The 12448-nt window shown below is 34.0% G+C and overlaps 1 protein-coding gene across 4 annotated transcripts in view; it reads left to right on the forward strand.

Moving 5' to 3' along the window:
* The window catches only part of CCDC91 (coiled-coil domain containing 91), a 366658-nt gene that overhangs the window by 77451 nt on the left and 276759 nt on the right, over window positions 1–12448 (forward strand). For all 4 annotated transcript variants that reach the window (XM_043439827.1, XM_043439829.1, XM_043439828.1 and 1 more), the window contains exons 2-3: window positions 2869–2911; window positions 6103–6181. In XM_043439827.1, coding sequence (XP_043295762.1) covers window positions 2882–2911; window positions 6103–6181 — 109 coding nt within the window. In that variant the 5' untranslated portion in view covers window positions 2869–2881. The remainder of the gene's footprint in view (window positions 1–2868; window positions 2912–6102; window positions 6182–12448) is intronic.

The following is a 12448-nucleotide window of genomic DNA, read 5'->3' on the forward strand; positions in this document are numbered from 1 at the left end:
TCACAAAGAGTCGCACACTGCTTAGCGACTAACACATTTTTCTTTTCTAAGTGTTGTGTCTATGTTTTTCTTGTGAAATATCAGCAATATATTAAATACTGAGGGTAATTTAGGAGAGAATTAATACAATAATGCAAAAAAGAGATTAAATTCTGATATAAAGAAGTCTGAGAATTGTCGTTGCTCAGTCACTAAGTCATGTCCATTGTTAAACCTGGATTTTATGAAATCTTTCAACAGAAAGATAGCTAATCATAACAAAGTGTTCATCTCTCCACTTGCCATGATACGGATATGCCAATTTTTTGGCCAGGCTCATGATCCTATAACTTATATGACAGAAATATTTGGTGTTGCTTTATTTTATTTGTTCTTCAGGCAGATAATGTTAAGTGCTGGAAGTCTTCTAAAAGGTTAATAAATGCACTGTAGATGAAGAATTGTTCTAAATGTATTGGAATAACTAAATCCATAAAGAAGCCCACACTTGTAATATTTCCTTTAAAAACTAATTTTTAGTTTTTGTATTTTGTAAAGTTGATTTTGACAAATCAGTGCTGTTAATTTTGCTTCCTCCTGCTCTTTAAAATGTTCAGAAGGGAACAGAAACTATTTCAGAATTTGAAGCTAAATTATTCAGAGAAAGACTGTTACTTTAAAATAATCTTTATTTCTCTAGTACTGTATTTTAAGAAACTCAGGACACATTTGCCTCTTAAAATATATTAATATTTCTTTGAAAATAAAATACCGAAAGACTCATCTGCATTTTAATATGTAATAATTGCTGGGATATGGAAAGCATCTGTGGTCACTAACATCTTCTTTTGTAGAGCTAAATCAGTACTTAAGAAGCTGATGGTATTTGGTTGATTACCACAGGCAAACAGGCTGGAATGATTCTTAGGCATGGGTATTTGTTCTTGTTTTCAAATTTTCTGGTATCTTAACAAATAACTTATTGGACTGTGTCATATGAAAACACATAGATGCATTACTTTAAAAATTCCATTCTTTTGAAACCAAATTATTTGCGTACAGTGTTTGCAGATGCTAAAAATAGCTTTTAATTGTCTCCTGAGATTTGTGGGACACATGGAAAAGACAAACTTGGTGTTTATAGTTTGACTTGGTTAATTCTCTGTATCCATATCACTCTTCTTTCATAATTTCTTCATGAAAAATGTAAGCACACACAGATTTCTACTCACTTGCATCAGAATTGTGAATTCCATTTCAAACTAACCACCATCAAAAGTTTCTGAAAGTCTGGTTCATATTTTTTAAGTGTATGTGGATGATTTGCTTCGTTTTGATTTTTGGAGAAGTACATCTTTTGAAAATTTTTCAACAGATTGTTAAATTGTGGGTAATGATGACAATACTGGTATTATAATTTGGTATGTCCATTTTTATAATGTATTGAATATTTCTATCTGTATATTTCTTATAGTGTCATTGCCTACTGAGTTTCTGTGAAAATAAATTTTCTTTGTCTATTAAAACGATCCTGAGATTGCTTTTTACTGTTTACTTTTCTTTGACTATTTTTGAGTTTTATTTTTCAAGGCATTAGTGTTAATTAATCCCATGGACAGTGGAGCCTGGCAGGCTGTGGTCCCTGGGGTTGCAAAGAGCTGGACATGACTGAGCATGTGCACAAACAGTAGTAGTTTTGGTGATGAGGTAAAGCGTGACAGCTGCTTTGTCAGTAAAATGCCTTAGAAAATACCTTGAGAATTATTGCTTAGCATATATAGTTTAATTTGCTCAGCTGTTTTTGTTCTTTTTTTAGAAGTTGGAGAAGATTTTCTGTAATGAAGTCCATCTTGTATTATTGAGTCAAGAAAGCTGTAATTAATATTTGAACATGTCCACTTTTGAAAGATAGAAAAGAAAAACCAGTTATTGACCAGAGTGTGACTTCTGTCCACCAATTAACAATTTATTGTAAATTTAGTTTTGTTTGGATATATATCACTTATTACTTGTTTTACCTTTCTAGGTTTTTTAGTTCTTTCACGGTTTGTTCGATGAAAGCATCTCCTTTTTCTTTTTTTTTAAAGCCCAGGCACTCATAGTTTTACCCTCTTATTTTTGTAGTATGCATTTAGGACAGAATAAAGCATGTATTATCCCACTGCCTGTCTCGCTTACATATTTTAAGGGTAAAGAAGAGAGGTATTCTGGATATTTGCTTGTGTTTTTCTCTTCCCTGGTCTCCATGAATACATGACTTGATTTATCTTGATCAGCCTAGTAACTTGCTCCACATTTTTCCAAAAGTGCAAAGCAGTTTCAGCTAAAAATACACATATCAAAATGCTCCAGAAGTTGTGGCCACAGCTCAAAAATGCTGATCAATTTTGAAAATCTAAATCAACCTCGGCCATGAAACCAAGGGAAGAACCTTTGTGGTGTGGGACAGATTTCCAAAAATTCACCACAGTCCTGTTCTTAGCTGGAGTTTGTGCTGATGTTGCCAGACAACTGAGGAATAGATGCAAAAAGCAGGAAGCATTATTGAATTGAGCCCTAGTGCCAATTTGGGAAAAGCAAATTAAAATGTAAAAGAATATTTTTCCACTCCTGGCGTCTCAACACAAAATGGCAAAATACATGGTTGCTGAAAAAGTCACAGAAATTGTTAATATTGCCAGAATGGCTAATTTTGTCAAACAAAATCTCAGTCTTTTTATGCTAAAAATGCATATGCATTTAGTTAAATCATTTTCTTAACCCAAATGAAATAGTTCTAATTTACAAATCAAAAAACCAAATCAAAATGTATATACCCTTAAGTGAGAGAAGTGTTTTGACATAAATGACTATGTGTGTGGGCTTGTTTCAATGTCTTCTGTTTTTCAGGTGCACTTAAAGAATGGATGATGATGATTTTGGTGGTTTTGAGGTATGTGCTATTATTTACCTTATTTTACTTGTGTAATTGTTTTAAATGTATTATTAATCATTGATGTTCATGATCCTTTCTTGATCATTTTCAATGTAACTCTGGAATAAAAAAATGAAATGCAGAAAAATTAAAATATATTCCCTCTGCAAGTTAAAATTGATTTATTATTATTGAACACTTGATCATACCCATAGGAATGTTTTAAATTGAGGTAATTCAGTGCTACTGGTGGAAGCACTGAAGAAGAGATGTGAGAAATTGTCAGCAGATGGTTCTGTTGGGATACATATCTGTTAGGAAATACTTGTGAGATGAGGGATGAGTGTTGAAGACCTGTGACATATTTTCATGTTTATGCCTGTAATGAGTTGATTTAGTGTATGAAGTACATCGTCTTTTTGTGGCTTACAGAGCTAATTAGTGTGTTTGTGTTGTTATTCTCTCAGGTTTTAGAGGGATGCTTTGTAAGGAAATTGTTAACTGAAGAAGTCCTGTCTTTTCCTTAATCCTTTTCAGTGTGTGTTCGTTTTATTGAAATATTTTGTAACCCTGTTATTTTTATGGAGCCAGTATAGTCTTGCAGGAAAATCTCTGGATTAGGAGTCAGGATGCCTGAGCTCAAGTCCTGGAACTACCATCAAGTGAGCTCTGTGATTTTTTTTTTTTTTAAGAAAGACTTTTATCTAGTTTGGAACTTGGAGAAAAGGAGATTGTTAAAGATAGTGACTGTAATTGATGACATTACAGTAGGAGAAATGAGACATTAGTATATATTCAGTGTTCTGAATGTCATGAAAGAATGGTATGAGTTTATTTTAGGTTAGGATCAGTTTCTCTCCTGTTGCTCTTTAGTATCTGTTAATATGGAAATAATTAGAATATGAACTTACCTATTTTCTGCATTTCATCTAAAACTTTTTGCTTAGCACATTGATATGCTTTCTGCATTTGCCTTAGTATTTTGGGTTGTTGGGTGATTGAATCTTATTATGTTTCTTGATTTGTTTTATCAGAGAACTAAGAGTGGATAGTATTCTCTAGAGTAACAGTTATACTTCAGTGTATATTCAATGGAACTATTCCTTTGAATATTACACAGGTACAATGCTAACCAACCATTCCAATTTAATTATGGTTGCTGGGATTCTTTCTTTATACATTCTGTTGTAGAAATATGAAAGGTTTCTATCCTTGGGTATATAAACTTTTCTGGGAGGAGACATTTGAAGATCGGTTAAATACATTATGATTCTTTACTCCTAGATACTTCAGTGTGTGTTACTATTTCCTAAGAATAAGGATATTCTTTTGCTTGTAGAAATATGAAAGGTTTCTATCCTTGGGTATATAAACTTTTCTGGGAGGAGACATTTGAAGATCAGTTAAATACATTATGATTCTTTACTCCTAGATACTTCAGTGTGTGTTACTATTTCCTAAGAATAAGGATATTCTTTTGCTTAACAACAGTACAGTTATCAATGTCAGTGAATTAAGCATTGATAGAATATTCTGAAATTATTTTTAATACAGTTAAAAAATAATTGTATTCTACTTTTAGAAGTATTTTTAAAGCAGAAAAATTGAAAAACAACTAATAGCCAAATGAATAAAAATTGCCACTAGAAAACCTTGTTTTTAATTTGTTTTTTGTCTTTCTTACCTTTTTTCTAGATAAATATATAGTTTTTTACTAGACAAGCACTATCTGTATTTTATGTGAACATATTTTAGATGTTATTAAGATTTTTTTCTAAAACATTTTTAATGGCTCTAGAGAATTCCAGTATATGAGTAAAAGATGATTTATTTAATCAGGTTTCTGGTAAATGTTTAGATTGTATCCAGTAATTGTCTAGTATAAGTAACCTTTTGGTATACATCCTTTTGGGTAAATTTTTACAATTATATGTTTAGGATGAATTCTTAGAAATGGAATGGCTAGGTCAGGTAATATGCAGTATTTTTATTTTATTTTATTTTTTTGGCCTTCCCTCATGAATTGTGGGGCTTCCTAGGTGGTAGTATTGGTAAATAATCCACCTGCCAATGCAGAAGACTAAGAGAAGTGGGTTCAGTCCCTGGGTTGGGAAGATTTCCTGGAGAAGGGCATGGCAACTCACTCTAGTATTCTTGCCTGGAGAATCCCATGGACAGAGGAGCCTAGCAGGCTACAGTCCATTGGATCACAGAGTCGGACATGACTGAAGTGACTTAGCACATTTTTCATAGTTTGTAGAGAGTAGCTTCTGTATTCAACATCACTTAACTCCTGTGGCAGATTCCCTCAATTGCTTGTCAATTGCCCAATTGACTGTCTTTTTGGCCGACAACTCAATGCAGAATCCAAATTGAAATTCTGGCCCTTTTTTCCCAATAGTAATTTTTCTGTGACCTGAACACTTAAAGAGAGAGAAAACTCTGCACTCTTACCCACAAACTCAACATTCAGTAATTGACTGTCTCATAGTTTAAAACTGTTTAAAATGAGGGTTTAATTTAAATGTCAGGTTTAAGAATTTTCTAAATGTTGAATGCTGGTAAGCCCAGCTGGCATATTATTAAAGTGAAAGTGAAAGATGCTCAGTCGTGTCCGACTCTTTGCAACCCTATGGACTATACAGGGAATTCTCCAGGCCAGAATACTGGAGTGGGTAGCCTTTCCCTTCTCCAGGGGATCTTCCCAACCCAGGGATCCAATCCAGGTCTCCTGCATTGCAAACGAATTCTTTACCAGCTGAGCCACAAGGGAAGCCTGGTATATTATTAAAGCATATGGGTAAATCTTGTTTCTTTAATCTCATTTTGATCTTGTGATAATTAAATAAAAAGATGTAGTGTCTAAATTTTTGAAGAAAAATAATGTATTTTTCTTATATACATAGGTAAATATTGCAGGTTCAGAAATGAAACTGTGAGGATATGTAAAATAAAATTTCATTGACAGGAAATATATCTGAGTAAGGAAGGAAAACTTTACTCAAGGACAGAGCACAAGCACTGGGGGCAGTGACTAGTAGTTGGAGGTGGTAGCACTGAAGACTGAAAAACAATTTAGTATTCAGAGGAAATTTGAAAATGTGTAGTGTATTACAGAGAATTATACTTGTAGAATTGGGAGGCTTAATTGCTTAAATAACATTTCTACTTTTCAGATTTTCTAAAATAATTTTGCCTTTGTTTTATAGGCTGCAGAGATTTTTGATGGTGGAAATGGGGAAACCCAAACTACATCTCCTGCCATTCCTTGGGCTGCTTTTCCTGCAGGTACTATAGAGTAACTATGAATGTTTTTCTTATTCAGTATTTTTGTCTTTCTTTTGAAAGCACCTTTCTACCTTTGCACTTTGCCTTCTTTAATCTGATAAATGGAATGACCCAAATTTAACCTAGTTTTTTGCATAACTAATATGAATTGCATAACAAATTCTGAAAATGGTGGCTTGAGGCATGATTCTAAAAATGATACCATCAGCATTGAATGGGATTAAAGTACAATTTGCATTTCCAAATTTGTTTTAGTTTTAGAAAGGTGAAATGCCAAGTAATTTTTTTAGAGTGTCCAGTTCATTAATTAAAGACTTCTTTTTCTTAATATTCTAAAAATTATTTGTTATCCCCCCACAGTATTTAAATTTAGAAATATTTCTATAGGAAAGTCATTCAAAAATATTAAGAATTAAGCCATTTAAGAAATGAAATACAAAAATAAATTCCATTATTGAGAAGTATTTTGTGGAAGACCTACTGTTCAGTATTAATATAATTCATGTCTAAATATTATTTTGTGTTTTCTTTTTTTTCTGCCAAATTATTGTAAAGTCAGGAGTCGAAGATGAAAATATTCTTTAACAGGTCTGTCTCAGATTATTAGAATTATTCATTTTACAAATATTTTTTAGTACCTTTTATGCATGAGACACTATGTGGACATGTCTTTACTTCAAGGAAAGATAAGGCAAGTGTATGTGTATATGTAATATGAAGCAGATTTGTGATTTTGGAAGAAGGATGATTTTGTCATCCATTCCTTTAGCAAATGTTACTTCATGCCTCACGTGAGTCAAGTATTATCCTTGAAACTGGTTATATATCATCTATCTGGGCTTTGAAGGATGAATTTAATTTCAATAGGCAGAGATAAGAATGGAGAAAGATTTTGAAGGGAGAAAAATGCATGGAGTAAAGGTGTAAATGTGGAAAAGAGGATGGCACTGTTAGGATGCTCATTCTTGTTTGAGGGGTATAAGTGTTGTTTCCTTCGCCTCAAATTGCTCATCTTTTTCCTACTGCTGCTCTCCCCCACACCCTTAACATATAGACTCATGTTTGTTTTATGTATTGTTTTTTACTTTAATATTTCTTTTTCTGGGAAGTTTTCCCAGAGAACCTTCTCCCATTTACATGTACCTGTTTTCTGACTTTCATGTTAGACTGTAAGTTATGTAAGGGTATATCTGTTTGTTCTGTTGTTATGTTTTAAATGCTGAACATAGTACCTGGCTTGTACTTGGTCCTATAATTAAAGAAAAAAATGAGTGAATGAATGAATAAGTAACTGAATAGATGACTAGACTAGGGTGACAGCGGAGGGGGTAGGAAGACGAGATAATATATTTACATAATGGTTGAGGATTTTCAGGGTGACATTATGTATTTGTTTATTGTGAAATAGGTAGGGCAACTGCATTCTTCCCATTGTTCAGATGATGAAATGATAGCTTATGAAAGTTTTGGAGTTTGATACAGATAAATATGTTTAGGAATGAAATCTAGACTTTCAGGTTCTTATTTCAGTTTATTGTCAGTAACTCTGTTTTTTGAGAAAAGCATCAGCAGGACTGTCTGATTGCATGTACGGGCGAAGGATGAGTCAGAATTGATTTTTAAGGTTACAAGACTTGGTTCTAAAAAGGATGGTATTACCATGAAAAGAAATAGAGAATTTAAAAGAGTTGGTTTGGGACAGTATGAGGCCTTAATTAATTTGTCTTAGACATGTGTATTTCAAGTACCTAGAGTTCAGGAGAAAGGTGGACTGGAGGTCTTGGTTTGGGAGTTTTCCCACTGATATGACAGTTGAAGTTGTAGGAGATCACAGTGGGAAGCCGCGTATAGAAAGAATAGAGTTAAGTAGAGAAATTTGGATGCCCATAATTAGGGAACAGGAGGGAAAAAAGGGACCTGAGAAGTAAGGAGAGTATGGAATAGTGCAACACAGACCTCAGACATAGAACATTTCAAATGTTTTGTAAATAAAGAGTGAGTTGGCTTAGTGTGCCTAGAGATTAGTCTGCTGTAGGGCTGGCAGTCAGTTAGAGGATGATTTCCTTATAGCAACTGTGATAATTTGCCTCTGAGACTATCTGTTTTAGCCTTCAATACTGTCAGTGAAAGGAGGTACCTAGGGACTTGCATTTTTCTGTAGTATTAGCATCATTTACTTAGTGGGATCTTTTAAAATATTGGATTATATGCAGTGCTGATAATGAAATTTAAAAATTGCAGAGTAAATGAAATGCACATGTTGCTTCTTCACACAGATTATTATCTCTAGGCCCATCCCTCCTTATGGTGAGGCATCTAATTAATGATATGTGTCTATGCACTTCCTTAATCATAGGAGTTGGAGAGTGTAAGATGTGAATGAATATGAAATTATGAATCTCGTTTTTTCTTCTTGCCTTTACTTTTAGTAAAACTGTGATGAATATTGCTTCATTTCAGTAAAAGCTATTCAGTGAGAATTGGTATAGAATTTAAAGACTCAAGAGAGTTTTCTATAACAGGTTAACCTGGGGTATCCTTTAATGCACATTAATGAAGTCTCCTTTATGTACAGTTGGGAAGGTCCCCTGGAGGGGGAAATGGCAACCCACTCCAGTATTTTTGCCTAGAGAATCCCATGGACAGAGGAGCCTGGCAGGCTATAGTCCACGGGGTCGCAAAAGTCAGACATGACTGAGCGACTGGTACCATTCTGCTATTCAGTGAGAATTGCCTCAAACATTTTCCTCTCTCCTTTGTAGCCTTACCCTCTAGCTCATCTCCCTGGCTGTTGTTTGAAGCCTACGAATCAAACTGTGATCTACATTATGTTTCTAGATGATGTCTGCTACTGTTTGCCATTGCTTCTGGTTGTCATACCTGCCTTCATCCCCTGTCTGCTCACTTGAGTCTTATTTTTCTTGTAAAATAAATACATTTCTCACTGAATTTGTTCCATTTCTCATAATTGCTTTTTGGTCTGAGCTGTATCATTTTTTTTCTCTTATTTCCTTGGCCCTTGGCATATACCAATTTGTGCCTTTTAAAATTTATAAATAATAAAAATTTAATAAATAATAAATATGGTAAATTTGACATTATATGCATTTAACCACAATTTTAAAAAAGAACTGACTCCTTTGAAAAGACTGATGCTGGGAAAGATTGAAGGCAGGAGGAGAAGGGGATGACAGAGGATGAGATGGTTGGAGGACATCACTGACTCAATGGACATGAGTTTGAGTAAACTCCAGGAGTTGGTGATGGACAGGGAGGCCTGGCATGCTGCAGTCCAGGGGATCACAAAGAGTCAGACACGACTGAGCGGCTGAACTGAACTGAATTAATGATTTATCGGAATATATTTGATCTACAGTGTTGTGTTAGTGTCTGCTGGACAGCAAAGCACATCAGTTATACATGTACATGTTGATATATCCACTCTCTGAGATTCTGTTCCCATAGAAGTCATTGCAGAGTAGTGAAGAGAGCTTCCTGTGGTATACAGTAGGTTCTTATTACTTACCTGGTTTATGTATAGTAGTGCATATATGTCAATCCCAGTTTCCCAATTTGTCCCTTCCCCCACCATATTAATCAGTTTTGTGTCCAACTTAGTATTTTTAGTTATATTCATATTGTTGTGCAACTAATCTCTAGAACTTTTTCACTTGTAAAACTGAAACTCTTTAGCCATTAAACAGTAACTACCCAATTTCCCCTCCCCACAGCCTCTGTGAACTCCCATTCTACTTTCTATCTCTATGGATTTGACTACTCTGGATATCTCATATAAATAGAATCATCCAGTATTTTCCTTTTTGTGACCAGTTTATTTTACTTTAGCATGATACATTCTCAAGTTTCATCCATGTAGTAGCATGCATCAGAATTTCCCGCCTTTCTAAGCCTAAATAATATTCCAGTGTATGTACAGACTACATTTTGTTTATGTGTTCATTTGTCCATGGACACTTAAGTTGCTTCCTTTGGCTATTGTAAATAATGCTGCCTTAGACATTGGTGTACTAATTTGTACTTTTAAAAGTATTAGTTATTCAATATGACATTCATCTCTGCATGTCTACTTTAGTCTAAGCCTTGGAGGGCAGGGATTATGTGTTAAAGTTTTTTTGAATCCTAAGTACCTAGTGTAGCATTGTGCCTTGCTAATGTACAGTGCTTGGTAATTGTTTCTTGATAATGAGTAGAGCAGATTTACTTTCAAGTAACTCTTTTTGATTTTTTTAATTCTTTGAGAGTATTTAAATAGCCTGTCAATCACAAGTTAAAGGAAGGCAAACTTAAGTTTTCCTTAAAAATTACAGTAATCTAGAAAAAAACACCTGGAAATCTTAGATAATTATTCAAGGATGGCTAACAAGCTGTTTCGTCTGGAGCTCAGCTAACTTTCCTGGTTATTTCCTGTTTAGACAGATAACCTGGGGATAATGATTAACAAGAGTAGCCACAGATTCTCAGAAAGTGAACAGCTATTTAGTTGTTTTTTATTCTGATTTTTTCCCCTGGTCCTACAGTGTGTTGGCAGGTAACAGTAGAGGACAGCAGCAGTTAGGCTAAATTTTAGTTCAAAATAGTAGGAGTATAGAAACAATAATAACAGTATCCAGTTCTTTTACCTCCTTTTAAAAATATTATTTTTTCTAACATTTTCCCAAAGAAAAGTCATTCCAGATTTTGCATATCATAAGATACCAGTAAGTTTTTGAATTGGCTTCTTTTTTTTTTTTTTTAGTTGTCTTCTTTTAAGAACTATATTTTTAGAAAAACAGTTTTTTTGGCTGAGAAATCTATTGTTTCAGAATCATTTTTGAGCAATTAACTGTCTTTTGTAAATTTTTATAAGACTGGTAACACTGCTTTTTAGAAAAGTAACTTTTTGAAATGAATGTCTATCTTTTGATGTACATATGTTTGTGTTCCTTTATACACATGCAAATGTGTGTTCCTTTATACAAATACAAATGCAAATGCACACACACACACACACACACACACACACACACGTAGACATATACTCCACTTTTACCTTCATTACAAATTATCTTTCCTACCATAGTCTTCTGAAGGAAGGATTCTATCTTTACTTGACCTTGCAAATTCTGAGAACATTAGACTGTTAGTCTTAGTTTGGCTTTTGTATATTTTTGATTATGTTTTCTGAATTCAGCATACTCAAAGTTACAGAATCCATGTTTATTTAAGTTAATTATTTAACTTGTTCATTCATTCGCTAATACACTTATTTATCACATGTTTGAAAATATACTGTATATCTGACACAAAGTGCCATGTGCCGTGGACCAACTTATGCCACTTTCAGTGATACCATATGAAAAGAGTCATCTCAAATGACGAGATGTTCCATGAAATGTAATGTTAGTACTGGCAAGTGCTTTTATCAATAACTTTAGCTTCAAATCTATGATAGAGGTTGCATGAAAAGTATATTAAGTCAGAAAGTATCATCATGATGCCATTGTATTCAATGTGGGTGGTGCTGTTTTAAAGGCAGCGCTTTTTTACTTTTAACCGTATAAATGTAAATTGCATAGAAGGCAAGGTCCAAGGCAAAACCTTGAATACTGTCCTTTCCAATATATTTCCAAGTTCCTTACAGCACTACACAGACCACATTAGAATGCACTGACCATCAAAGGTAAAAGCACATGGTCCAGATAGATACTTTAATCCAAATTAGCTCCTTCAAAACAGCTTATATAGGAAGCAACTAAACTGTCTTTCACAAGCCGACCCTTTATAAGGAGTAATGGGAGTTGGATCAGCAGATGTTGAACCGAGTAACTTAGATGTGGTTCACTTTGCATCTGGAGCTATTTGCATACAAAGCCAACAGGAAAGTTCAAGCATTTTTCTCAAGACATTGGCAGAAAGAAACCTGGAAGACAGATGCCTTTTTGATTTCATGGTTCAGTTTTTCCGTTCTCCATTCTCCTGGCCAGGAAAACCTAGGACAACAAATCGATCCTTTTATTAATATCCCATTACTCTCCTTGCTAACCCTGTTTTTCCAGTAGAATCTGTGTTACACATCTATAAGAACTCAGAACCTGAGTCCACACATTTTTTGTTTGAGAAAAAGTTGTGATATTTTCCTTCAGATTAATTTGTGGTTTGCACACAGGGATAGTAAATATTAACTGAATTCATTGGTCTGATCTATCTTTGAGGTAAAATTTGAAGGTAACTTTACATGTTCACACACTGTATTATAATAGGCAGTAT

The sequence above is a fragment of the Cervus canadensis genome, chromosome 21 (assembly GCF_019320065.1).
Source record: "Cervus canadensis isolate Bull #8, Minnesota chromosome 21, ASM1932006v1, whole genome shotgun sequence".
NCBI classification, from domain to species: Eukaryota; Metazoa; Chordata; class Mammalia; order Artiodactyla; family Cervidae; genus Cervus; species Cervus canadensis.